The following is a 23,514-nucleotide window of genomic DNA, read 5'->3' on the forward strand; positions in this document are numbered from 1 at the left end:
TCTAGGGATACTGGAAATCAATGAAATAGTTTCGCGAGAAATATTTCGCTCGTGAGAGCCAAAACTCGGAGGTAAATCCGCGAGGTGTTTCGGGTTTTCGAAGCAGTTTTCAACCTGACTCGTTAACAGTCGACTCTCAGTCTACGGGAGAAGCGCGGCCGAGGGGAGCGCGAGAGGTTATAGGCATCACCCCTCGCGCTCAACTTCGGTTACGCTTCTCGTGTTCTGTCCCCAGCCTCCTATAGAGACGAGTAGGGACGAGTGAAATTTTCAACTAACAGTTATTGTACCTTCGAGGAAAAACAAAAAACAAAACCAAGCAAAGTAGCTCTTTTTTTTAATTTACAGCCTTTATCACTGAATTTTACAAGATGATGTCTTCGTTACTTTGAGTTACGACCTTTGTACAAGAAACAAAATTGCCTTTGGAACACTGTACACAACATGCAGCCTCGTCACCAGCTGTCGCAGGACGCAGAGCGCGTAGAGTTAAGGGACGGTTCATTTTTCCCCTTCCCATCTAACCCCACGCGTGTTTTTACGAAATCTAACGGCGCCTGCGCACGAGAATTGGGATTTTCATCCACACGTTCACTGGGACATGTTCCTTTGATCATTTTCCAAACACAGCAGGGAATGTACAGGATAGTTCTACAGTACCACGGAGCGGTTTTTCAAGAACCAACACAAAAAGTAACCGCAATAAAACATTAACTGACTTACTGGTGTTAACCTGAGGAGAACCACAGTCACAATTTGCTAAGTTCTTGCATCTAACTGCCCAAGAAAATAACGTTAAGATTTTCAGGATCTTACAGCATTGGCTAAGCAATAAGTTGAGTCCAGCGAATGCAATAACAAAGCAAGTGGGAAATAACTCGAGAAAGGTCATTGCAAAACCGCTCCAGTAGGCAACTGCATTTATTCTATGAGCAGTGTCCCAAAAATACAGTAACAAAAACAATGCGAAAAGCTGTGGGCTGTCAAAGCTACTCGTGATGCTTCTAAGGTTTTCATAACCGATTGCATTCCTTCTAGGATATAATGCTGTTAACTAAGCTACCTGCCAATAGCATAAAATAATACCAACTTAAGGTCGCTTCTGGCCCTTGCACATAGAAAAATTTGCAAAAATACCTCCTTGTTAGAAGGTACACATCCTTAACCACGGGATTGTATTTTAATAAGATTCAAATTATTGAGTATGGATATGTACTTTTCAAATGACTTAGCGTTCTGGAATAAGAACACGTGAAATAGACGGTATTCATGTTTTTTTTTTTTTGGGAGCAATGCCTTTTACGGAATGAATAGTATACCGTTCATTCTGCACTTGATGTCAGAATGAACAGAATACAGTTTGCTCAGAATAAAATAAATTGTGTTCCTTTGGAAACATTTTCGATTTAATTGGAATAGTCAGAATTGTGTTCTTTTGTTTCTTATTCCTTAACCGGAATCAGAATAGCCAGCATTGTTCCAAAAGAATGCGCCTTAGAATGAATTCTGACGTCTTAAATAAAGCTTCACAAAAGTGCCTTCATCATGCGTGGCAAAGAAGGAGCTGGTATCCTTAATGAGTGTTTCCAATTAGCCATGAGGAAATAAAGGTTGTTGTTGTTGTTGTTTCCAAGTAATAGGCTACCAGAAAGTTCTCAACATGATTGGCTGCTTGAGAAAAAATTCCCGTGCATAATGTTTCCTGACTGTGGACACACACAACAGTTGTTATGGAAGAACAATGTTTCTGGAATACTTCAGAAACATTTGTTGCTTTGCTTCAATAACAGTTGCTGCGTATGTGCGCAACAAGTGGAAACAATTTGGAAAACAGATAAATTCATTCCCACCAAACAATGTTTTCAATAATTGCTACTCGTTTGAGCAGGCCTTGCCTACCAGCGGACCACATTTAGTGTAGTCGGAGACTTGAAGGCCGCTCTTTTAGGACGATGGAATTTGGAATGAGTGGCAGATTTTTGCCTGAAACAGTTTGACTGATAATTGTAAAAGCTGGTAGATACAGATTTGTGTAAATTTAACACCCTTAATTCAGATCTCTTTCTTTGCCACCCGTTATTACTATTTGTGTCGCTAAAGTGCTCATTATAGCAGCATAAACGATTTGTAGTAGGACAAAATACAAAGATACTTTCTAAATCCTAAGTTACAAGAGATGTTATCAAAGTCTAATTCAGTACATAGAGTCCATAATAGGCATTTTTTGTATGTAGAAACAGGATTTTGGCGCGGCAGTTTAGTTTGTCATAGCGAACCATGGATGCTGTAGAGTTTGGCTAAGAGTTGGACGGTTGCATGGATTTGTGTTCAGCAGGGAATAAATCAGATTCTTCAATTCTGTTGAAAAAGACAGAAATTACCAATTAGTGAATGGCAAACAAACTAAGCAAGAAGGCTGTTTGATTTTTGAACTGACTGCAGTTTTGGCGAGAGCAAAAACACCAGTTAGATACAGCTGTTTCGACAAAGGTTGTCCAAAAAAAGCGTTAAAGCGTACGCGAGAATGCCGAAAGGTAGTCTGGAAAATACCCAATAAATTTCAATAACAGCTCAGAATCCTTATTGCCCGCCATCTCAAGTCTTCGCTGTACTTTTGAGGCAATATGGATTCTGAGCTTTTATTGAAAATTATTGGGTATTTCCCAGACTACCTTTCGGCATTGTCCCGTACGCTTTTACGCTTTTTTGGACAACCTTTGTCGAAACAGCTGTTTTCACAATCAGACGAGGATGTGCTTGACGTCACCACTTCACAGCCCTTGGTCGGTTTTTATGACGTCATAACCACTGGGTGTACTTGAGGGGGTGGGGGAAGGTGAAGAACGTAATTGATCGGTAAGGCTTGTGTTAAATCTGAGAATGGTGATGAAGAATCAAACTCTGAATTGGTTGGACTTGTGTGAAATCTGAGTATAATCCGATGGGGACCGTGATGAAGAATCTAACTGACCATCAAGTTTAGAGATGAAAAGAGAAAGATCACATCCTTCTATGCAATAAAGTTAACTTAATTTAAAGGGGAAGTATCATGGGGTTTTTGGTATCTTTTGTCAAAAATGATGAAATAAGACCTTCAATCAGCTGCAAATAATTCTAGAATGATGAAAAGGAAGAAATCAACTCAATTCTTGAAAGAAACAACTTGTGATCTGTTCTAGCGCATTTTGGAAACAAAAATGCGAGAACTTGAAAAACATTAGCCTAATATTTTACAAGATTCAATTCATACCAACCTACTCTGTCTCTGGCCAGAGGCACTAATCGACAGTTTTATTACACTGGGGTGATAATTTATAACAAACTTGACAATTATTTCTTTGTTTCTGCTGACAGACAAACATTTTTGGGTTTTGAAATAACAGCAAAGTTGCGTGATACTTCCCCTTTAAGAGAGATGACCTACGTCAAGTGAGTGTTACCTGGTGACAGATACTGTGGTATTGTAGGCTTTATGGTGAGAGCATGAGTTTCATGTTTAAATGCCGGTTTAACCGGTGACAGCATATCCACCAGAAGGATTCCCATCTGCCAAACTGTGCCCTCACAACCGTCATATTGTCTGTTTTGTATAAACTCAGGAGGCATGTAATGGGGTGTACCTGAAAGGAAAGAAAGCACAAATTACAATTAATTCATCTGGCTGGGCTCACCAGCGATACAAGGAATCGTAATCAGACTACGCGCAGATTCTTATTTTTTCTGGGATAGTAAAGCGAGTGGCAGGTGATTTGCCCACCCGCTCATGCGTTTTGCTCATTGGGAAAAATGGACTACTTATTGTCTACATAATGATCCAGCCCCTGTTGGCCGGGAGTGACCGCGCAATGCAACGGCCAGTGGTAACTAACTGGCAGACTCAGTCACCCACTGACTGACAGATTGAATGACTCACTCACTGACTGATTGACTGACTGATTGACTGACTGACTGACTGACTGACTGACTGACTGACTGACTGATTGACTGACTGACTGACTGACTGACTAACTGACTGATTGACTGACTGACTGACTGACTGACTGATTGACTGACTGATTGACTGACTGATTGACTGACTGATTGACTGACTGATTGACTGACTGACTGACTGACTGAATGACTGACTGACTGACCGACTGACTGAATGACTGACTGATTGACTGACTGACTGACTGACTGACTGACTGACTGACTGATTGACTAACTGATTGACTGACTGACTGACTGACTGACTGATTGACTGACTGATTGACTGACTGACTGACTGACTGACTGACTGACTGATTGACTGACTGATTGACTGACTGACTGACTGACTGACTGATTGACTGACTGACTGACTGAATGACTGACTGACTGACTGACTGACTGATTGACTGACTGATTGACTGACTGATTGACTGACTGACTGACTGATTGACTGACTGATTGACTGACTGATTGACTGACTGACTGACTGACTGACTGAATGACTGACTGACTGACTGATTGACTGACTGATTGACTGACTGATTGACTGACTGACTGACTGACTGAATGACTGACTGACTGACTGATTGACTGACTGACTGACTGACTGACTGACTCACTGACTCACTGACCGACTGACTGACTGATTGACTGACTGACTGACTGACTGACTGAATGACTGACTGACTGACTGACTGATTGACTGACTGACTGACTGACTGACTGACTGACTGACTGACTGACTGACTGACTGACTGAATGACTGACTGACTGATTGACTGACTGACTGACTGACTGAATGACTGATTGACTGACTGACTGACTGACTGACTGACTGACTGACTGACTGACTGGCTGACTGATTGATTGACTGACTGATTGACTGACTGAATGACTGACTCACTGATTGACTGACTGACTGACTGACTGACAGATTACACTGACAGGTTACACTGACAGATTACACTGACAGGCCCTTCAGTGGCCCTTCGTCAGAGCAAATCCGAAGGGCTAACGTTCGAAACGTCAGGAGCACTCGAATCTCTTAACGGTGGCCAAGTTACCACTGATTAGTTATCAACCCTGTTGATAAGCCAAACATTCGTTTCTGTTCCCCACCAACGCAACACCACAGTGTCTTTACAAACTAAACCTCGTTATCCAAGTCTAATTTAGTATCTATTCATATAAGAATTCAACCTTCCCTACCTCTGAAGTTTGTGAAAGGTTCTCGTTGCACCTCGGATGACAGACCAAAGTCAATCAGTTTGACTTCATCAGTGTTCGTATCAACCAAGATGTTTTCTGGTTTAATATCTCGATGAAGAACCCCATTTTCCTCGCAGATGATGTTTGCTTGCAGGATCTGGGAGAAATACCTGCGCACTTCGCCTTCTGTCAGTGTCTTGTTCTGCTTATATCGGTCCGCTATGATGTCGAACATGTCTTTGCATTTTGCAGGTTTTTCCATGACGTACACAAAGTATTCATCAGCGTCGATCACTTCGTAAATGCTTATAACATACGGATTTTCTGCTCGGTGTTGAAGATAAGCTTCTGCGGGAATTTCCCGTCCGTGTATCTGTAACAGGGGAGGAGAGGGTAGATGAGTAATCTGTATGGCATCAGCGACCTCCTCAACTCATTTCTGAGGAGTATAAGCTCTCACAAAGGGTCTTGTCATTTTGATTATCGCGAGTTTTTAGACAAACATTCGATTTTAGAGTGAGCCACTTGATGTCAACCGAGAACCACGGAGCAATACGCCCGTAATTAACAATGATTGCTGAATTTTATCGAAAACACATTAAATGTTAAAGTGACGTTCACAACTTTAACGCTCCTATCTCGACCCTGAAAATAAGTACTTGTTCGCTGGAGTTTCTTCTTTATGACAAGCGAAGCTGGAAGGGGTGGGGGGTTTGTATGGGTATTACATGTATTTACTGTAGTTTTGCGCTAATTTTGGACATGGCAAACGATGAATTGATTCATTCACGTACGCCTGAGAAACAACTCTTGCGAAGAGTCACACTATACTCATTTCACGATTTGCTTCCTCAAATTAAAAGAACAGAATTGGATTTGATAGTGAAACTAGGTGAGTTAACAGTTTTGATAACTGTTCCAGGGTGATTGTTGTAAATATTTTACCAACCTCTTTAAATTCCTTGACAGAATTCTTGTGCACAAATTTGAGCGCCACCTGAAAACGAACCATACGAAGTTAGATTTGTTGCGTTAGTTAGTTGATTGGATATGTTGAAAACAGCTCAGTAGCAGCTGGTAAATCTTCTGGCAGGAAGAAATGAAGTCGTCAAAGTACGGCAATGTTAGTCTAATGTTACACTCAACTCACCGGCAGGTTGTCCTTCTTGCGCGTAGCAGCCATAACTTGACCGAAGCTTCCAGCCCCAAGAACTTTACCCAATTCATACGCGGCAAATTTGGCTGTTTTTTTAAGAGAAAACATAACAATACATTGTTAAAATCTTCTATAATTTTCAGAAAACAATGTTCTTTGTCAAAAACCGGTGATCGGGCGTATTTTCGTGTCGCTTGGTAATCCATTCTGGCCAAAACGCTAAACGAAAATTAGCGAGCGACCTACATTCAGAAAACATAACTGTTTACGGGTCACTTCTTCAACATGATAACAAATGAATTTTAAAAAAATAGGCAAAATCACGGGGATTTTTTAAAAACTGTACCATATATTTGACAAAGTTCCTTTGCTCAAACTAGACAAGAGAATATCAAGTAATTTTATTAAGAAAGGAGAAACAATAATCAGTTTTTTTAGTCTTCCAGCACACCTGGGAAAAACAATATGTTAATAAAATTTTCAAGTTGCAATCCATGATTTTCGTCCGTGACCACAAATGCTAGGTTCTGTGTGCTAGCAGAGTAATTTTTAACAAAAGTGAACCATTATGATTTTAACATTACCATTAGTAATACAAATACGTTGTTTGGCTGTTCAACTAAGTCACTTGGCACATGCCTTTAAACTTTATCGTGCGTACTTGCAACAACATAAAAACATTTGAAATGATTCAACATACCTTGAGATGCTAGTTCCTTTATGTGGGCTGGAGTTTCAGTATGTATTTGGACAGACGGTTCGTCTTGAATACTGGCGTTGGGACTGTATACCGAGCTGCTAGCTGTTAATGTAAATTTGACCTCGCTCACTGGCCAAAAGCATCCCTAACGATAAAAACAATCTTCAGTGCAACATTTGGAATATTTCTCATTTTACACCATACAGACAAATGATAAACTTCTAATTGAATAGAGGCAGTGAAAGGGATCTCAATCGCCAATGAGGCGGTAATCTTTTGTGTTGAGCTAATAATCGCTTTTAGAAGAAGGCAAGTTGTTGTAACGCAGTTTGCAAATGTTTTGTCTCACTTTCTAAAATCGCATCACGCGCGGCTATAAGCGATCCACATCGAAAATATAAGATATGATAAGTCCCCCGGCATCCCCCAAAGAAAAAGACCTGTTTTCAACAGGTTAGCGAGACATGTTTGAGGGCAGCCGTAATCTTTGCATCTTTGCAGGCGTGTAACGTAAGCGTGTAGGCGGCACTGAACGACACTGAAACTCAATTCGCGCTTTGTATTATAAACCATAAAAAACAGCTACTAAAGGTCTTGACTGAATTAGCAATATCTGTGTTGACCCTGGAAGCGGGTTACGATAAAGAAATGTTCGTTATTTCAGTGTAATATTCTGAAAATATATCAAGTATTTTGTTTAGGAAAGACGGAACCTGCGATTCTGTGCTTTTCATCAGAATTGCTCCATGGTTAGGAATGCAACTATCTGAACAATTTAGGGTGTGTTAATATCTAATTAATTTAGTTTTCCGGGTTTTTTTTTCTTGGTATAAGAACAAAAAGCCCTATTTATGGAATTTAGGAATCAGTATCATCACTTACCGAGTAATCAAGAGACAGATCGCTGTAGAGGCTGTCTTCTTTCTTCACATCGTCTTGTGCTTTAGATATTCCGTCTCTTGTCTCTTTTAATTTCTCACTGCGACTGGAAAGAAAAAAAGAACATTCAATAAAAGAACGGGATTACATAAGATGGTGTTAAAAACAATTTTATTGTTACCTCTTCAGTTTAGACTGACTTCTGATCTGCAGTCGCTCGCTGAAGCAACGCTGAAAAAGATAAAACATTTATTTACAACTCATGATCAACTTATGCACTGTAAGTGAAATCAGATTGTTTTCTAATACATGTTGTCCTGGTGTCTTTTTTTTGTAATGGAGACTATGTAAATCTGTTTTCTATCGATCTGTTTTTACTCACCCTCAATTCCTGGCGAACTTTCTTTCGCGGGAAAATTGGTTCACTTTCTCTCTTCCTTTTCCCGGCTTTCATTTTTTGTTCCGACAAAGTCGGATTATTAACTGTCTTTTCGTCAAAAGCTGATTTGGCTTTTGAAACGCTTTTGCTTATCTTTGACATAGTCGATCGGTTCAACTGAGCAACAAACAAATATGTTTTACGATCTGAATAAACAGCGCAAGTAAATTTCGTGTTCACTGTACGCTTAGCTCTACACAACTGATCGTTTCTATGGTAAACATACTTTTTGCCGTTTGTGACGTTTGGTGATGTTTTGTTCGCGCTTTTGAATGCTCGAGCAAAAGAACACATCAATTTTTTTTTACCGCTAAGAAAAAGCTAAAAACAAACGGCAGTTTTTTTGAGCCATAAGAATCAGCTCTAGGTGCTCCATGATCTATACAAGACACTTTATTATCTTTTTTAAAAAGAAATGTTAAACGAACTATAAAGTTTTCGGCTGCCGGTCGTTGGAAATTTTCATTCATCTCAGTCTGTTTCCGAGTTCAAATTGTCTCGTGTTATAATAGGATCATTCTTCATTGGGAGAAAACGTTTAGAGAGTAACGTGACTCACAAAGTTTTTACTGAAGTCTAAGTTTCGGCTTAATTTAAGCGTTCTTCAGCAAAGACGAAGCTAAAAGTTACTGGAGAATTTAAGCTTATGCTTAAGCTTAATTTTTACCCGCCATGGAAGAAACGTGCATGAACTGAAAATCTTTTCGACCTGCAGCAATAAAAACCAAACAAATAAAACAAAATTGTAGCCTTCTCGTAAAACTTGAGACCCTAATTATCCGGCAGAAGGAAACACAAATCAAACAATTTTTTTCAGCTTACCTTTTCGTAACGAAAGTTCCTGCCGTTCGGTAAAAGTTAGGTAAACAACCAAACACGTAGTGAAACTGTAGTGAAGCGTATAACAAATACATGCATCGTTCTTCAGTCGACCAGAGACAAAGCTGGATTTCTCGGATTTCTTCCAAGTTCGACTTCATGTTTTCTTCCTGCCAAGAGAAGTTAAACATGAAAAGTGATGAACAGCCGCCTTTTTCTCTCACCATTTCTTTCTAAAACTGCAGTTTGACCTTTTTTTTTTCAAAAGCCAACTCAGTGCAGAAGATATGCTCGTGGCCAATCAGGTGCGTGCAAATTTTTTGGTTAACCAATCACTGAGAATTCACTAATTACCTGTAGGTTCCACTCTTTTTTTTTTCAGTGCACTGAAACAGCGAGAAAAACTTATTTCAGCTATTTCAGCAGTTTTCTTTGACCTTATTGGAATCATAACGGAGAACAAAATAAAAAATAAAAAATAAAAACAAAACAAAACAAACGTCTAAACGGCATAGTAAAAACAATAATGTTTAATATTTCTAATGCGCAAATCAACATACGTAAATATGATCAAAATGCGCAGTACAATGATGATGAAAAATATTGTTAGATAAAAAATGAGTAAAATGAGTAAAATCTAACATGGCAATATTAAAAACAGGACCTTCATGTGTATGTAAAACTAACTACTAATATGACTTACTAACTATCAAAACCGTACAAATAACATCAGGTGGCTAAGTTACAAGAAGTATGAATAAAAATGCAACAATTATATTATATTCGCTCTTTCTTGTTAAATGTGTTATAATAACCCGACAAGCAATCTTCGCATCTTAGGATGATATTATCAAAAATCAATGACATTCCTTGGCCACCTTTTTACTGTGTTCAAGCAGGGCTCCTGGTTGAGGCTTAAAACCGACGCTACTAACACTGAAATGAAATTTAAATAATTTACATACGATTTTAAATATCATTTTTTAAATGAATGTTATGAATGTTAAACATAGATGTTAACAAGGATGAAATATTGCTTCACATTTTTAGGCAGGTGAACTTCACATAAAGACGACACAAAACAGGATAGACAGGACAAACTTGGACGACACGTATGAACGGCCGTGATTTCGAACTGAAAGACTCGGCACGAATTTTTTAGTTGGAAATTTGATAAGGCCTTGCATCCTTTTACGAAGCACACCTCCATACATTTGGTTACGAAAATACGCCTAAATATGAGCGACGAAGGTATTACAATCGAAGTGAAATGGAGAGACACTATCGTGCTCCTTGTGGGAGCTGTTCTGTCTTTTGCAGATCCGATCACAGACATACTAACTCTTGCAGAATTTTACCGCAAAGGTCATACAGCCTGGTTTGGTGTGGGGCTAACGTTTGTCATTCTACCGAGTTTGGTGTTTTCGATCCTCTACTGTTGGCAGTTCAGAATGGATAAGATAACCGAATTCGCAAAACTGGTGACTTGTGCATGCTGCAACCCTTTCTCAGTTGCCTTGGCAAGGCTACGAGCGTTTCTGTTGTGTCTAAGGAACTTTAACAAGCTCTGGCGTGGGGACGAATTAAATCCTGTCTGCAAGAGGCAAATCAAAGATCTGATGTACTATGCCACTTGGAGCGGAATTTTCGAAGCGGTTCTTGAATCTGCTCCTCAATTCACAATCCAACTTTACGCCATGAGCGTTCAACAGGAAAATATTTCAGTTATTCAAATGATTTCAGCGCTTGTTTCTTTCTTAAGTATAGCCTGGACATTCATCGTTGCTGACGAATGGCGACTTTTGACAGTCCTATCATTGCAGGACCGTAGATATTTACAGATCGACATAAGCCTAAAAATTAAAATTCTTCTCTATATATCGCAGCTCTTTCATCTGAGCAGCCGTTTGTTTGCCATCACATATTTTACCGTGGCCTTTAAATGGTGGATAATCATGGTGGTCGTTATTCACTCTATTTTCATGCTTTTCACCAGATTAATAGTGGACCTTTTGAATCGCACCGGATGTGGTGCCTTATGCGGAAACTGTCTCACTCTTCCGGCAGCGTTGTGTTTATATTGGATCAGAGACGATGGCTCGGCAGGAAAATCGGTCCAAGAAAAGGATAAAACCTTGAAAACAATTCTGTTGATCTCTAATATTTTATTTGTTATAGAAAACATAATTATGATAAATCTGTACTATTTTAATACGCAACCGCACACCTGGTATTCGTTACCAGTCACGGTCTGTGTATGTGTATTTAGTGTTATTGGCGCGGTCATGAGAATTTGTCTCTACCGCCACTTACTTTGATGACCGGACATTTTAATAGTGCAATACTGAAGAGCTGCCTGTTTTTTTTTAGGGGAAGGATATTGGTGAATTTTTCATAGCAGAAAGAAATAAAAGAGCCGAACAGGTTGATTAATATTTGGCCTCACATTTTACTCATTAAATCTTAATTTTTCGAAGTCACTAAAATTCATAACTCCCCGTTCTGCTTCAGTTTTTTGAACATTCAACCTTAATGAGAGAAATTTCGAGATATGAGGCTCCCACGGCAAAATTTTAATAACACTTGTGGAATGAATGAAACCCGGAAGAGTAAAAATTGGAGAAATAAGACTGAAAAGTGAGAAAAAGATGGCATTCAGGTTAACCACTAGAGTTTAAGGTCGCCTTCTACAAGAGATTGTTTGTCAGGCTCCGGCTCTCTCGGACAAATGGGAACAGTTTACGTTTACGGATATTGCCCTTAACCGGCTACGTCATTTATCCACTAGTGTACAAATGCAACATTTGTACCGATAAAAACCTAGAGATGACTGTTCCAGTTGTCACAAAACCAAAGCCGCTTAGAGCGGTTTGTAATTGAGTGTCGTAAAACTAAAACCAAAGTAATTACTCTGGCCAATCGCAACAGATGTAAACAACACAACAAGCCAATCAGAATTCGAAGCAAATACATGTAACTGGCGCTAAGCGCGGGAAAATGCATGCGGCCAAAACACGATTAGTTTTGGTTTGAATTCCCATCGGTTGAGAAAGTGGCGCGAGTTTTGTTAACCAATCACATAGCGTAGTATGGTAATGCAAAACCAAAGCAAATGGGACATTACTTTCGACACTCAATTGACGTAAACAGTGCAATGAACCAATGAGAATTCGAACCAAGTGCATGTTAGGCGCAAAAGCGCGTGCAAGCAAGACACGATTGGTTGTAGTTTTGTTTCTCATTGGTTGAGAAAGTGGTGCGAGTTTTGCTAGCCAACCACGTAGCCAAATGTTGTTTTTAATAAATGTCTTTGCCTGACGGATGACAAGAAAACAAAAATCTGAATTTTTTCTTTGGTGTCATAGGAGCATTTTATTCCCAGCTCTACGAAAAAAGCATACACGAGGTGACTTTTTCCAATAAAACTCAGAGTTCAGTCTTCTTTTTAGACTTTAACGCACCTTTTTTTTATGAGAAAATTGACGCTGAGATAAACCAAAATTTTAAGAACATACCCAGGTCGAGAGTTATGGGCATCACCCCTCGCGCTCAACTTCGGTCACGCTGCTCGTGTTCTGTCCCCCGGGGACGAGTCAAATTTTCAACTAACAGTTATTGTACCTTCAAGAAAAAACAAAAGCAAGCAAAGTAGCTCTTTTTTCTTTTTTATTTTACAGCCTTTATTACTGAATGTTACAAGACGATGTCTTCGTTACTTTGAGTTACGACCTTTGTACAAGAAACAAAATTGCCTTTGGAACACTGTACACAACATGCAGCCTCGTCACCAGCCGTTGCAGGACGCAGAGCGCGTAGAGTTGTGGGACTGTTCATTCCTCCCCTTCCCATCTCATCCTACGCGCGTTTTTACGAAATCCAATGGCGCATGCGCACGAGAATTGGAATTTTCATCCACACGTTCACTGGGACATATTCGTTTGGTCATTTTCCAAACACAGCAGGGAATGTACAGGATAGTTCTACAGTGCCACGGAGCGGTTTCTCAAGGACCAACACAAAAAGTAACCGCAACAAAACATTAACTGGCTTACTGGTGCAATTTGCTAAGTTCTTGCATCTAACTGCTCAAGAAAATAACGTTAAGATTTTCAGGATCTTACAGCATTGGCTAAACAATAAGTTGAGTCCAGCTTAAAATGCAATAACAAAGCAAATGGGAAGTAACTCAAGAAAGGTCATTGCAAAACCGCTCCAGTAGGCAACTGCATTTATCCTATGAACAGCGTCCCAACAAAACAGTAACAAAAACAATGCGAAAAGCTGTGGGCTGTCAAAGCCACTCGTGATGCTTCTAAGGTGTTCATAACCGATTTCATTCCTTCTAGGATATAATGCTGTTAACTAAGCTACCTGCCGATAGCATAAAATAATACCAACTTAAGGTCGCTTCTGGCCCTTGCACATAGAAAAATTTCCAAAAATACCTCCTTGTTAGAAGGTACACATCCTTAACCACGGGATTCTATTTTTACAAGGTTCAAATTATTGAGTATGGATATGTATTTTTCAAATGACTTTTATCCGGGAGTAGCTTTAAATATTTTTGCAGACAGTGAAAAATAATACACTCTGGAAAAAAAATGATTAATATTTTATTTACAGAGTTTTGATAGTGGTTTCACAAAACCGATGAAGCAAAATTAAATAAGAAAACAGAACACTATTTCACAGGTTTTGTAAAACCACTGTAAATGAGAACAATATACAATTTATGATTAATAAATGATACAGGTAATTATTATATAAAGTTGAATCTGATTTAATACAAAGAGAAATTTAATACAATGTAATTTATTATTGATAAAAGTGTAAGAATTATGAGTCATTTTTTTTTTGTTAAAAAAGAGGGGGAATTGAGTAAAATGAAATGTTAAAACTAGTTTCCTAGTTAATGATTAAAAGGTTGATATTAAATCTTACTCCCCCCAACCCAATACCTATTTTTGAGCCCAAACACTAACAAGTTTTTTTTTCTTTTTTCTTTTTTATTTATTTTTTTTTTTACCTTAACTCAGGGCGCATTCTTCTGGGCCCGTTCTGGAATAAGAAACCGTGAAATAGACGGTATTCATGTTTTTTTTTTGGGAGCAATGCCTTTTAAAGGCCCACCTTGTTCTGTCGCACTTTGTAATAATCATCGCACTTTGTAATACCTGTCGCACTTTGTAATAAAACTGTCGCACTTTGTAATACCTGTCACACTTTGTAATAACACTTGTCGCACTTTGTAATAAAATAGCTGTCACACTTTGTAATAACAAGTTGTCGCACTTTGTAATAAATTAAGCTGTCACACTTTGTAATAACAAATTGTCGCACTTTGTAATAAACCTTTAAATTACTTTTGAATAGGATGTTCTGTGGAAAATAAGTAAATTAACTGATCACCCAGGGCACAAATACGTTCTTCTTTGATATTTTACTTTGCATACTAAACTGAGGGTATGAAAAAGAAACGCGTTCTCCTCCACGCTTCTCGCAATTGTTATTTGTCTTGACTAAGATGTATCTTGACAGAAACACTTTGTCACCACGAATAATGAATTTTAAAAATCGGTTTTGTTAAGCCGCTCCATTGCTAGGTACTAGTTTAATCAGTTGTAAATGATAGCTTAATTCAGGTATTAAGAAAAGTAGTTATCATGGGGTCTTTAAAAGATCTTAAATAAAGATCCGAATTTGAAATATACTGGCATCTCCTGAGGATGAAAATAAAAAAAAAGGCTTGTTTCCGTGGGGTTTAAGAGAGGAAGAAAATGAAAAGCAACTTGCAGGGACATGCTGTATCAGTAAAAGAGCAGAGGGTACATTTTGCTGGTATTGAGAACAGCTGTACAAAATGATACGATCCGGAAACATAGGCTTTGGCTGGGAGTCTTCTAAGAAGGTATCGTTAACTATAATTGAATAGAATAATTGTAAAATAGTATCGTATTTTAATTAAAAATTTGCATAGCTTAACGTAAGCCAGAACATGTAACAGCAACCATAGCGTAATCAGTTGATGTGATATTAGTACTAGTGCAGTGAATCAGAGCAATATCAAAATTGTTTTTTTTTCAACCTCGAATAAACAACAACGAACTATAACATGAAACGGAATTGACTAGTTGTTTTGAAAAACTTCATAAACAACTGAACAAGCAGGATATTTCTCTCTCCTCAGTTTAAGGAACTGTTTTTCCTTTCAAGTTGGGTGATTCTATTCTAGATTGGGTTGCTCACTAGTTTTATCTAAATTTTTTTTTTTTCATGTTCAATGTTTTCATGTTTCATTCCTGTGACTTCCCTCCCCCCCCCTCGCTCCCTCCAAAAAACTCATATACAGAAGTCTTTATCTCCTTTACAAACCCTTTGAATCAACCCTCTCGAGCATCTTTTCATTTTAACCAAGAGTTATCTCCCCTCTGTTCACATATTGTATTCCATCATTGCTAAGCAAGCTGTGTGATCTCCAAAATAACAATTGGGAGGAGAAAGCGTGAAGGAGAACGTGTTTCTTTTTCATACCCTCAGTTAAAGTAAAATATCAAAGAAGAACGTATTTGTGCCCTGGGTGATCAGTTAATTCACTTATTTTCCACAGAACATCCTATTCAAAAGTAATTTAAAGGCTTATTACAAAGTGCGACAACTTGTTATTACAAAGTGTGACAGCTATTTTATTACAAAGTGCGACAAGTGTTATTACAAAGTGTGACAGGTATTACAAAGTGCGACAGTTTTATTACAAAGTGCGACAGGTATTACAAAGTGCGATGATTATTACAAAGTGCGACAGAACACACCTTCACCCAAGAGTCGTTGCGGTCGTTTGTTTTTGTTTTGAAATGCTGTATTGTCCAAACGCGTGATCTTATTGGCTGTATGAACTCAAGCGGTTCATGCGGGTTTCCTATACGACTCGTGCTGGAGGGAAAGAATATTCGTGATCGCTTATTGCTTTCTCACTCGACTCCCGCTCAAATAAATGGGGGGGTTTTCATATATGAAAACTGTTCCTCGGCGCGCAATACATCTTGGGTGAATGTGGGCCTTTAAGGAATGAATAGTATACCGTTCATTCTGCACTTGATGTCAGGATGAACAGAAGACAGTTTGCTCAGAATAAAATAAATTGTGTTCCTTTGGAAACATTTTCGATTTAATTGGAATAGTCGGAATTATGTTCTTTTGTTTCTTATCCCTTAACCGGAATCAGAATAGCCAGAATTGTTCCAAAAGAATGCGCCTTAGAATAAATTCTGACGTCTTAAATTAAGCTTCACAAAAGTGCCTTCATCATGCGTGGCAAAGAAGGAGCTGGTATCCTTAATGAGTGTTTCCAATTAGCCATGAGGAAATAAAGGTTGTTGTTGTTGTTGTTTTTGTTTCCAAGTAATAGGCTACCAGAAAGTTCTCAAGATGATTGGCTGCTTGAGAAAAAATTCCTGTGCGTAATGTTTCCTGACTGTGGACACATACAACAGTTGTTATGGAAGAGCAATGTTTCTGAATTACTTCAGAAACATTTTTTGTTTTGCTTCAATAACAGCTGCTGTGTATGTGCGCAAAAAGTGGAAACAGTTTTGAAAACATAAAATTTCATTTCAGACCAAACAGTTTTTTCAATTGTTGCTTGTTTGAGCAGGCCTTGCCTACCAGCGGACCAAGTTTCGTGCAGTCGGAGACTTGAAAGTCGCTCTTTTAGGACAGTCGAATTTGGAATGAGTGCCGGGCAGATTTTTGTTCTGAAACAGTTTGTTTTTCCACACCATTTAAGCTGGCAGATACAGATTTGTATAAATTTAACACCCTTAATTCAGATCTCTTTCTTTGCCACCCGTTATTACTATTTGTGTCGATTTGTAGTGGGACAAAATACAAAGATACTTTCTAAATCCTAAGTTACAAGTGATGTTATCAAAGTCTAATTCAGTACATAGAGTCCATAACAGGCAATTTTTGTATTTAGAAACAGGATTTTGGCGCGGCAGTTTAGTTTGTCATAGCGAACCATGGATGCTGTAGAGTTTGGCTAAGAGTTGGACGGTTGCATGGATTTGTGTTCAGCAGGGAATAAATCAGGTTCTTCAATTCTGTTGAAAAAGACAAATTATCAATTAGTGAACGGCAAATAAACTAAACAAGAAGGCTGTTTAATTTTTGAACTGACTGCGATTTTGCCGAGAACAAAAACACCAGCTACATAGATGCAGCTGTTTCGACAAAGGTTGTCCAAAATAAGCATAAAAGCGTACGCGACGATGCCGAAAGGTAGTCTGGGAAATACCCAATAAATTTCAATAAAAGCTCAGAATCCATAATGCCTCGAGCGTACTGCGAAGACTTGAGATGGCGGCGATATGCATCTACGCTTTTTTTGGACAAGACGAGGATGTGCTTGACGTCATCACGTCACAGCCCTTGGTCGGGTTTTACGACGTCATAATCACTGGGTGTGCTCGAGGGGGATGGGGTAAGGTGAAAAATGCAATTGATCTGTCAGACTTGTGTGAATCCGAGAATGGTGATGAAGAATCAAACTCCGAATTGGTTGGACTTGTGTTCAATCTGAGTATAATCCGATGGGGACCGTGATGAAGAATCTAACTGACCAACGAGTTAAGAGATGAAAAGAGAAAGATCACATGCTTCTATGCAATAAAGTTAGATCAGGTGAGTGTTACCTGGAGACAGATGCTGTGGTATTGTAGGCTTCATGGTGAGAGCATGAGTTTCATGTTTAAATGCCGGTTTAACCGGTGACAGCATATCCACCAGAAGGATTCCCATCTGCCAAACTGTGCCCTCACAACCGTCGTATTGTCTGTTTTGTATAAACTCAGGAGGCATGTAATGAGGTGTACCTGAAGGGAATAAAGCACAAATTACAATTAAGTCATCTGGCTGGGTTCATCAGCGATACAAGGTGTCATAATCAGACTACACGCAGTTCTTATTTTCTTTGGGATAGCAAAGCGAGTGGTAGGCGATTTCCCCACGCGTTTTGCTCATTGGGAAAAATGATGGACTACCCGTTGTCTACGTAATGATCCAGCCCCTGTTGGGAGTGACCTAGCAATGGAATGGACAGTGGTGACTTACTGGCAGACTCAGTCACCTGCTGACTGATGGACTGACTGACCCACTCACTCGCTGACTGATTTACTCACTCACCGTCTGACTGACTGACAAAGATACCATTCATTAAGTCCCCCCGCCCCCATTCACACGTATCTGGTGTTTCGATCGCTTAACCCGAGCGCGTAACGGAGATTTTCATCCGGTTAGGCCATCCATCCACACGTAATACGAACGAAAACGATTGAACACTCTCCAAAAATGGAGAGTCCTCAAGCACGCTGTCCGAAGTGGAGTTTTTTTGAAAACGGATCGAGATCTATCGTTCACGTGTGGATGGCAAAGCGAATGAAAACGGAGGTTTTCAAAAACGGTTTCAATCGTTTTCGATCATTTACGTGTGGAAAGCGAAACAAGTAAACACGGAAACGAGTACACGAAACTGCAAACATTCATGTCGTACCGGCTCCACTCAACAACTATTCATATGAGAATTCAACCTTCCCTACCTCTGAAGTTTGTGAAAGGTTCTTGTTGTACCTCGGATGACAGACCAAAGTCAATCAGTTTGACTTCATCAGTGTTCGTATCAACCAAGATGTTTTCTGGTTTAATATCTCGATGAAGAACCCCATTTTCCTCGCAGATGATGTTTGCTTGCAGGATCTGGGAGAAATACCTGCGCACGTCTCTTTCTGTCAGTGTCTTGTTCTGCTTGTACAGGTCCGCTATGATGTCGAACATGTCTTTGCATTTTGCAGGTTTTTCCATGACGTACACAAAGTATTCATCAGCGTCGATCACTTCGTAAATGCTTATAACATTCTGATTTTCTGCTCGGTGTTGAAGATAAGCTTCTGCGGGAATTTCCCGTCCATGTATCTGTAACAGGGGAGGAGAGGGTAGATGAGTCATCTGTTATGGCATCAGCGACCTCCTCAACTCATTTCTGAGGAGTATAAGCTCTCACAAAGGGTCTCGTCATTTTGATTATCGCCAGTTTTTAGATAAACATTCGATTTTAGAGTGAGCCACTTGACATCAACCACTGAGCAATACGCCCGTAATTAACAATTTTTGCTGAATTTTATCGAAAATATATTAAAAGTTAAAGTGATGTTCACAACTTTATCGCTCGACCCTGACAATACGTACTTGTTCGCTGGAGTTTCTTCTTTATGATAAGCGAAGCTGGAAGGGAAGGGGAAAGGGGTGGGGGGGGGGGGGGGCAGTTTGTGTGGGTACTACATGTAATGACCGTACTTTTGTGTACTTTTGATTCATTCACGTACGCCTGCGAAAAAACTCTTGCGAAGAGTCACACTATACTCATTTTACGATTTGCTTCCTTAAAGTAAAAGAACAAAATTGGATTTGATAGTGAAACTAGCTGAGTTAACAGTTTCGATAACTGTTCCAGGGTGATTGTTGTAAATATTTTACCAACCTCTTTAAATTCCTTGACAGAATTCTTGTGCACAAATTTAAGCGCCACCTGAAAACGAACCATACGAAGAAAGATTCGTGCGCTAGTTTGTTGTTTGGATATGTTAAAAACAGCTCAGTAGAGGCTGGTAAATCTTCTGGCTGGAAGAACTGAAAGTACGGCAATGTTAGTCTCATATTGCACTTATCTCACCGGCAGGTTGTCCTTCTTGCGCCTAGCAGCCATAACTTGACCGAAGCTTCCATCCCCAAGAACTTTGCCCAATTCATACGCAGCAAACTTAGCTGGAATTAAGAAGAAACAAAAACATTGTTTAAACCTTCTATAACTTTTAGTAAACAATGTTCTTTGTCAATAACCTGTGATCGGGCGTATTTTCGTGTCGCTTGGTAATCCAATCCGATCAAAAACGCTAAACGAAAATTAGCGAGCGACCTACATTCAGAAAACATTACTGTTTGTGGTCACTTCTTCAACATGATAACAAATGAATTTTAAAAAAATCGGCAAAATCACGGGGATTTTTCAAAAACTGTACCATATATTTGACAAAGTTCCCTTGCTCAAACTAGACGAGAGAATATCGAGTAATTTTATTAAGAAGGGAGACACAATAATCAGTTTTTTAGTCTTCCAGCACACCTGGGAAAAAACAATATATTGATTAAATTTTTCAAGTTGCAATCCATGATTTTCATCCGTGACCACAAATGCTAGGTTCTGTGTGCTAGCAGAGCAATTTTTAACTAAACTGAACCATTATGATTTTATCATTACCATTAGTAATACAAACACGTTGTTTGGCTGTTCAACTGAATCACTTGACACATGCCTTTAAACTTTATCGTGTGTACTTGCAGAAACGTAGAAACAATCGAAATAATTCAACATACCTTGAGATGCTAGTTCCTTTATGTGGGCTGGAGTTTCAGTAGGTATTTGGACAGACGGTACGTCTTGAATTCTGGCGCTGGGGCTATTTGCCGAGCTGCTAGCTGTCAATGTAAATTTGACCTCGCTCACTGGCCAAAAGCATCTCTAACGATAAAAACAATCATCAATGCAACATTTGGAATATTTCTCATTTTTAACCATATAGACAAATGATAAACGTCTAATTGAATAGAGGCAGTGAAAGGGATCTCGATCGCCAATGAGGCGGTAATCTTTTGTGTTGAGCTAATAATCGCTTTTAGAAGAAGGCAAGTTGTTGTAACGCAGTTTGCAAATGTTTTGTTCCAGTCACTTTCTAAAATCGCATCACGCGCGGCTATAAGCTATCCACATCGAAAATATAAGATATAATAAGTCCCTCGGCATCCCCCAAAGAAAAAGACCTGTTTTCAACAGGCTAGCGAGACATGTTCGAGGGCAGCCGGAACTTTTCAGGCGTGTAGGCGTGTAGGCGGCACTGAACGACGCTGAAACTCAATTCGCGCTTTCTATTATAAACCATAAAACAGCTACTGAAGGCTCGAATAAACTAGCAATATCTGTGTTGACACTGGAAGGTTACGATAAAGAAATGTTCTATTTCAGTGTAATATTCTGAAAATATATTAAGTATTTTGTTTAGGAAAGACGGAACCTGCGATTCTGTGCTATTCATCAGAAATACTCCATGGTTCAGTAGGAATGCAACCATCTGAACAATTCAAGGGGTGTTTATATCTAATTAATTTAATTTTCGGGTTTTTTTTTTTCTTGGTATAAGAGCAAAAAAGCCCTATTTATGGAATATAGGAATCGCTATCATCACTTACCGAGTAATCAAGAGACAGATTGCTGTAGAGGCTGTCTTCTTTCTTCACATCGTCTTGTGGTTTAGATATTCCGTCTCTTGTCTCTTTTAATTTCTCACTGCGACTGGAAAGAAACAAACTATTCAATAAAAGAACGGGATCACATAAGATGGTGTTGAAAACAATTTTATTGTTACCTCTTTAGTTTAGACTGACTTCTGATCTGCAGTCGTTCGCTGAAGCAACGCTGAAAAAGATAAAAAATTTAGTTACAACTCATGATCAACTTATGCACTGTAAGTGAAATCATATATTTTCTTCTAATACATGTTGTCCTGGTGTCTTTTTTGGTAATGGAGATTATGTAAATCTGTTTTCTATCGATCTGTTTTTACTCACCCTCAATTCCTGGCGAACTTTCTTTCGCGGGAAAATTGGTTCACTTTCTCCCTTCCTTTTCCCGGCTTTGATTTTTTGTTCCGACAAAGTCGGATTATTAACTGTCTTTTCGTCAAAAGCTGATTTGGCTTTTGAAACGCTTTTGCTAATCTTTGACATAGTCGATCGGTTCAACTGAGCAACAAACAAATATGTTTTACGATCTGAATAAACAGCGCAAGTAAATACCGTGTTCACTGTACGCTTAGCTCTACACAACTGATCGTTTCTATGGTAAACATACTTTTTGCCGTTTGTGACGTTTTGTGATGTTTTGCTCGCGCTTTTGAATGCTCGAGCAAAAGAACACATCAATTTTTTTTACCGCTAACATTTTAAAAAAAGAAAATGCTTACCTTACACCTTCTTCAATTCTTGAAATAATGAAAAGCTTCTGAATATGTAACAATCCTTTAATTTCTATCAGCTAGCGAATCCCCTTTTTTGCGTCACTTGTTTGTTTACTACTTATTTAACTTTTATTTTAGTCAATTCAGTTGTAAACACCAAATGTTTTTGTATTTAGTTTAGCATAAACATACCTACCCGCCTCGACTAGCTTCAGCTATTTGCGGGTAGGTATATAACACCTTGTAACTGTCTATTGTTAATAAAGTGTTGTTGTTGTTGTAAGAAAAAGCTAAAAACAAACGGCAGTTTTTTTGAGCCATAAGAATCAGCTCTAGATGCTCCATGATCTATACAAGACACTTTATTATCTTCTTAAAAAGAAAGGTTAAACGAACTATATTGTTTTCGGCTGCCGGTCGTTAGAAATTTTCATTCATCTTTCCGCTTCCGAGGTCAAATCGTCTTGTGTTAGAGCTTACTAAGCTCATTCTTCATTCGGAGAGAAAGTTTAGGGTGTATGTAAAGTTTTACTTCACGAAGTTTTTACATAAGTCATAGTTTGTTAAAGTGTTCTTCAGCAAAGACGAAGCTCAAAGTTACTGGAGAATTTTACCCGCCATGGAAGAAACCTCAACTTATCAAACGTGCTTGAACTGGAAATCTTTGGGACCTGCAGCAATAAAAACCAAACAAGTAAAACAAAATTGCAGCCTTCTCGTAAAACTTGAGATCCTAATTCTCCGGCAGAAGGAAACACAAATCAAACAATTTTTTCAGCTTACCTGTTCGTAACGAAGGTTGCTGCCGTTCGGTAAACGTTAGGTAAACAACCAAACGCGTAGTGAAAACTGTAGTGAAGCGTATAACAAATACATACATCGTTCTTCAGTCGACCAGAGACCAAGGTGGATTTCTCGGATTTCTTCCAAGTTCGACTTCATGTTTTCTCCCTGCCAAGAGAAGTTAAACATGAAAAGTGATGAACAGCCGCCTTTTTCTCTCACCATTTCTTTCTAAAACTGCAGTTTGACCATAGTTTGACCTTTTTTTCTTTTCAAAAGCCAACTCAGTGCAGAAGATATGCTCGTGGCCAATCAGGTGCGTGCAAATTTTTTGGTTAACCAATCAATGAGAACTCACTAATTAGGTCCCACTCATTTTTTTTTCAGTGCACTGAAACAGCGAGAAAACTCATTTCAGCTAGTTCAGCAGTTTTCTTTTGACCTTATTGGAATTATAACGGAGAACAAAATAAAAAAATACCCCCCCCCCCCCCCACAC

General features: G+C 38.9%; 4 protein-coding genes across 5 annotated transcripts in view; 1 reads left to right on the forward strand and 3 right to left on the reverse strand.

Moving 5' to 3' along the window:
• LOC146464633 (serine/threonine-protein kinase pim-1-like) overlaps nt 1–23,115 on the reverse strand; it is a 33,519-nt gene extending 10,404 nt beyond the window's left edge. The window contains exon 1 of the mRNA XM_085129448.1: nt 23,016–23,115. The gene's annotated coding sequence lies outside the window, so the exon portion shown is untranslated. The remainder of the gene's footprint in view (nt 1–23,015) is intronic.
• LOC146464635 (serine/threonine-protein kinase pim-1-like) lies at nt 1,530–23,259 on the reverse strand. Of its 2 annotated transcripts, XM_085129452.1 has the most exons (10): nt 23,016–23,259; nt 9,020–9,061; nt 8,114–8,144; nt 7,917–8,019; nt 7,035–7,179; nt 6,329–6,420; nt 6,128–6,175; nt 5,179–5,551; nt 3,441–3,620; nt 1,530–2,358 (listed from the first exon to the last, which is right to left on the reverse strand). In XM_085129452.1, the coding sequence occupies exons 1-10, from the start codon at nt 23,110–23,112 to the stop codon at nt 2,258–2,260; spliced, it is 1,212 nt and encodes a 403-aa protein (XP_084985578.1). In that variant the 5' UTR covers nt 23,113–23,259; the 3' UTR covers nt 1,530–2,257. The 2 variants fall into 2 exon arrangements, with proteins under 2 accessions (XP_084985578.1, XP_084985579.1); XM_085129453.1 differs by lacking the exons at nt 9,020–9,061; nt 23,016–23,259 and adding an exon at nt 8,296–8,422 and having other exon boundaries at nt 8,095–8,144.
• On the forward strand, nt 10,040–11,604 carry LOC146464636 (XK-related protein 6-like). The gene has a single exon (XM_085129470.1). The coding sequence runs from the start codon at nt 10,410–10,412 to the stop codon at nt 11,487–11,489; it is 1,080 nt and encodes a 359-aa protein (XP_084985596.1). The 5' UTR covers nt 10,040–10,409; the 3' UTR covers nt 11,490–11,604.
• LOC146464637 (serine/threonine-protein kinase pim-2-like) lies at nt 16,369–19,122 on the reverse strand. The gene is made up of 3 exons (XM_085129478.1): nt 18,765–19,122; nt 17,862–18,041; nt 16,369–17,270 (listed from the first exon to the last, which is right to left on the reverse strand). Exons 1-3 carry the CDS (start codon nt 19,024–19,026, stop codon nt 17,170–17,172), a joined length of 543 nt encoding a protein of 180 aa, XP_084985604.1. The 5' UTR covers nt 19,027–19,122; the 3' UTR covers nt 16,369–17,169.
• Nucleotides 23,260–23,514: the final 255 nt, after the last annotated feature.

Source organism: Pavona decussata, unplaced genomic scaffold (assembly GCF_977016875.1).
Source record: "Pavona decussata unplaced genomic scaffold, jaPavDecu1.1 SCAFFOLD_161, whole genome shotgun sequence".
Taxonomy (NCBI): domain Eukaryota; kingdom Metazoa; phylum Cnidaria; class Anthozoa; order Scleractinia; family Agariciidae; genus Pavona; species Pavona decussata.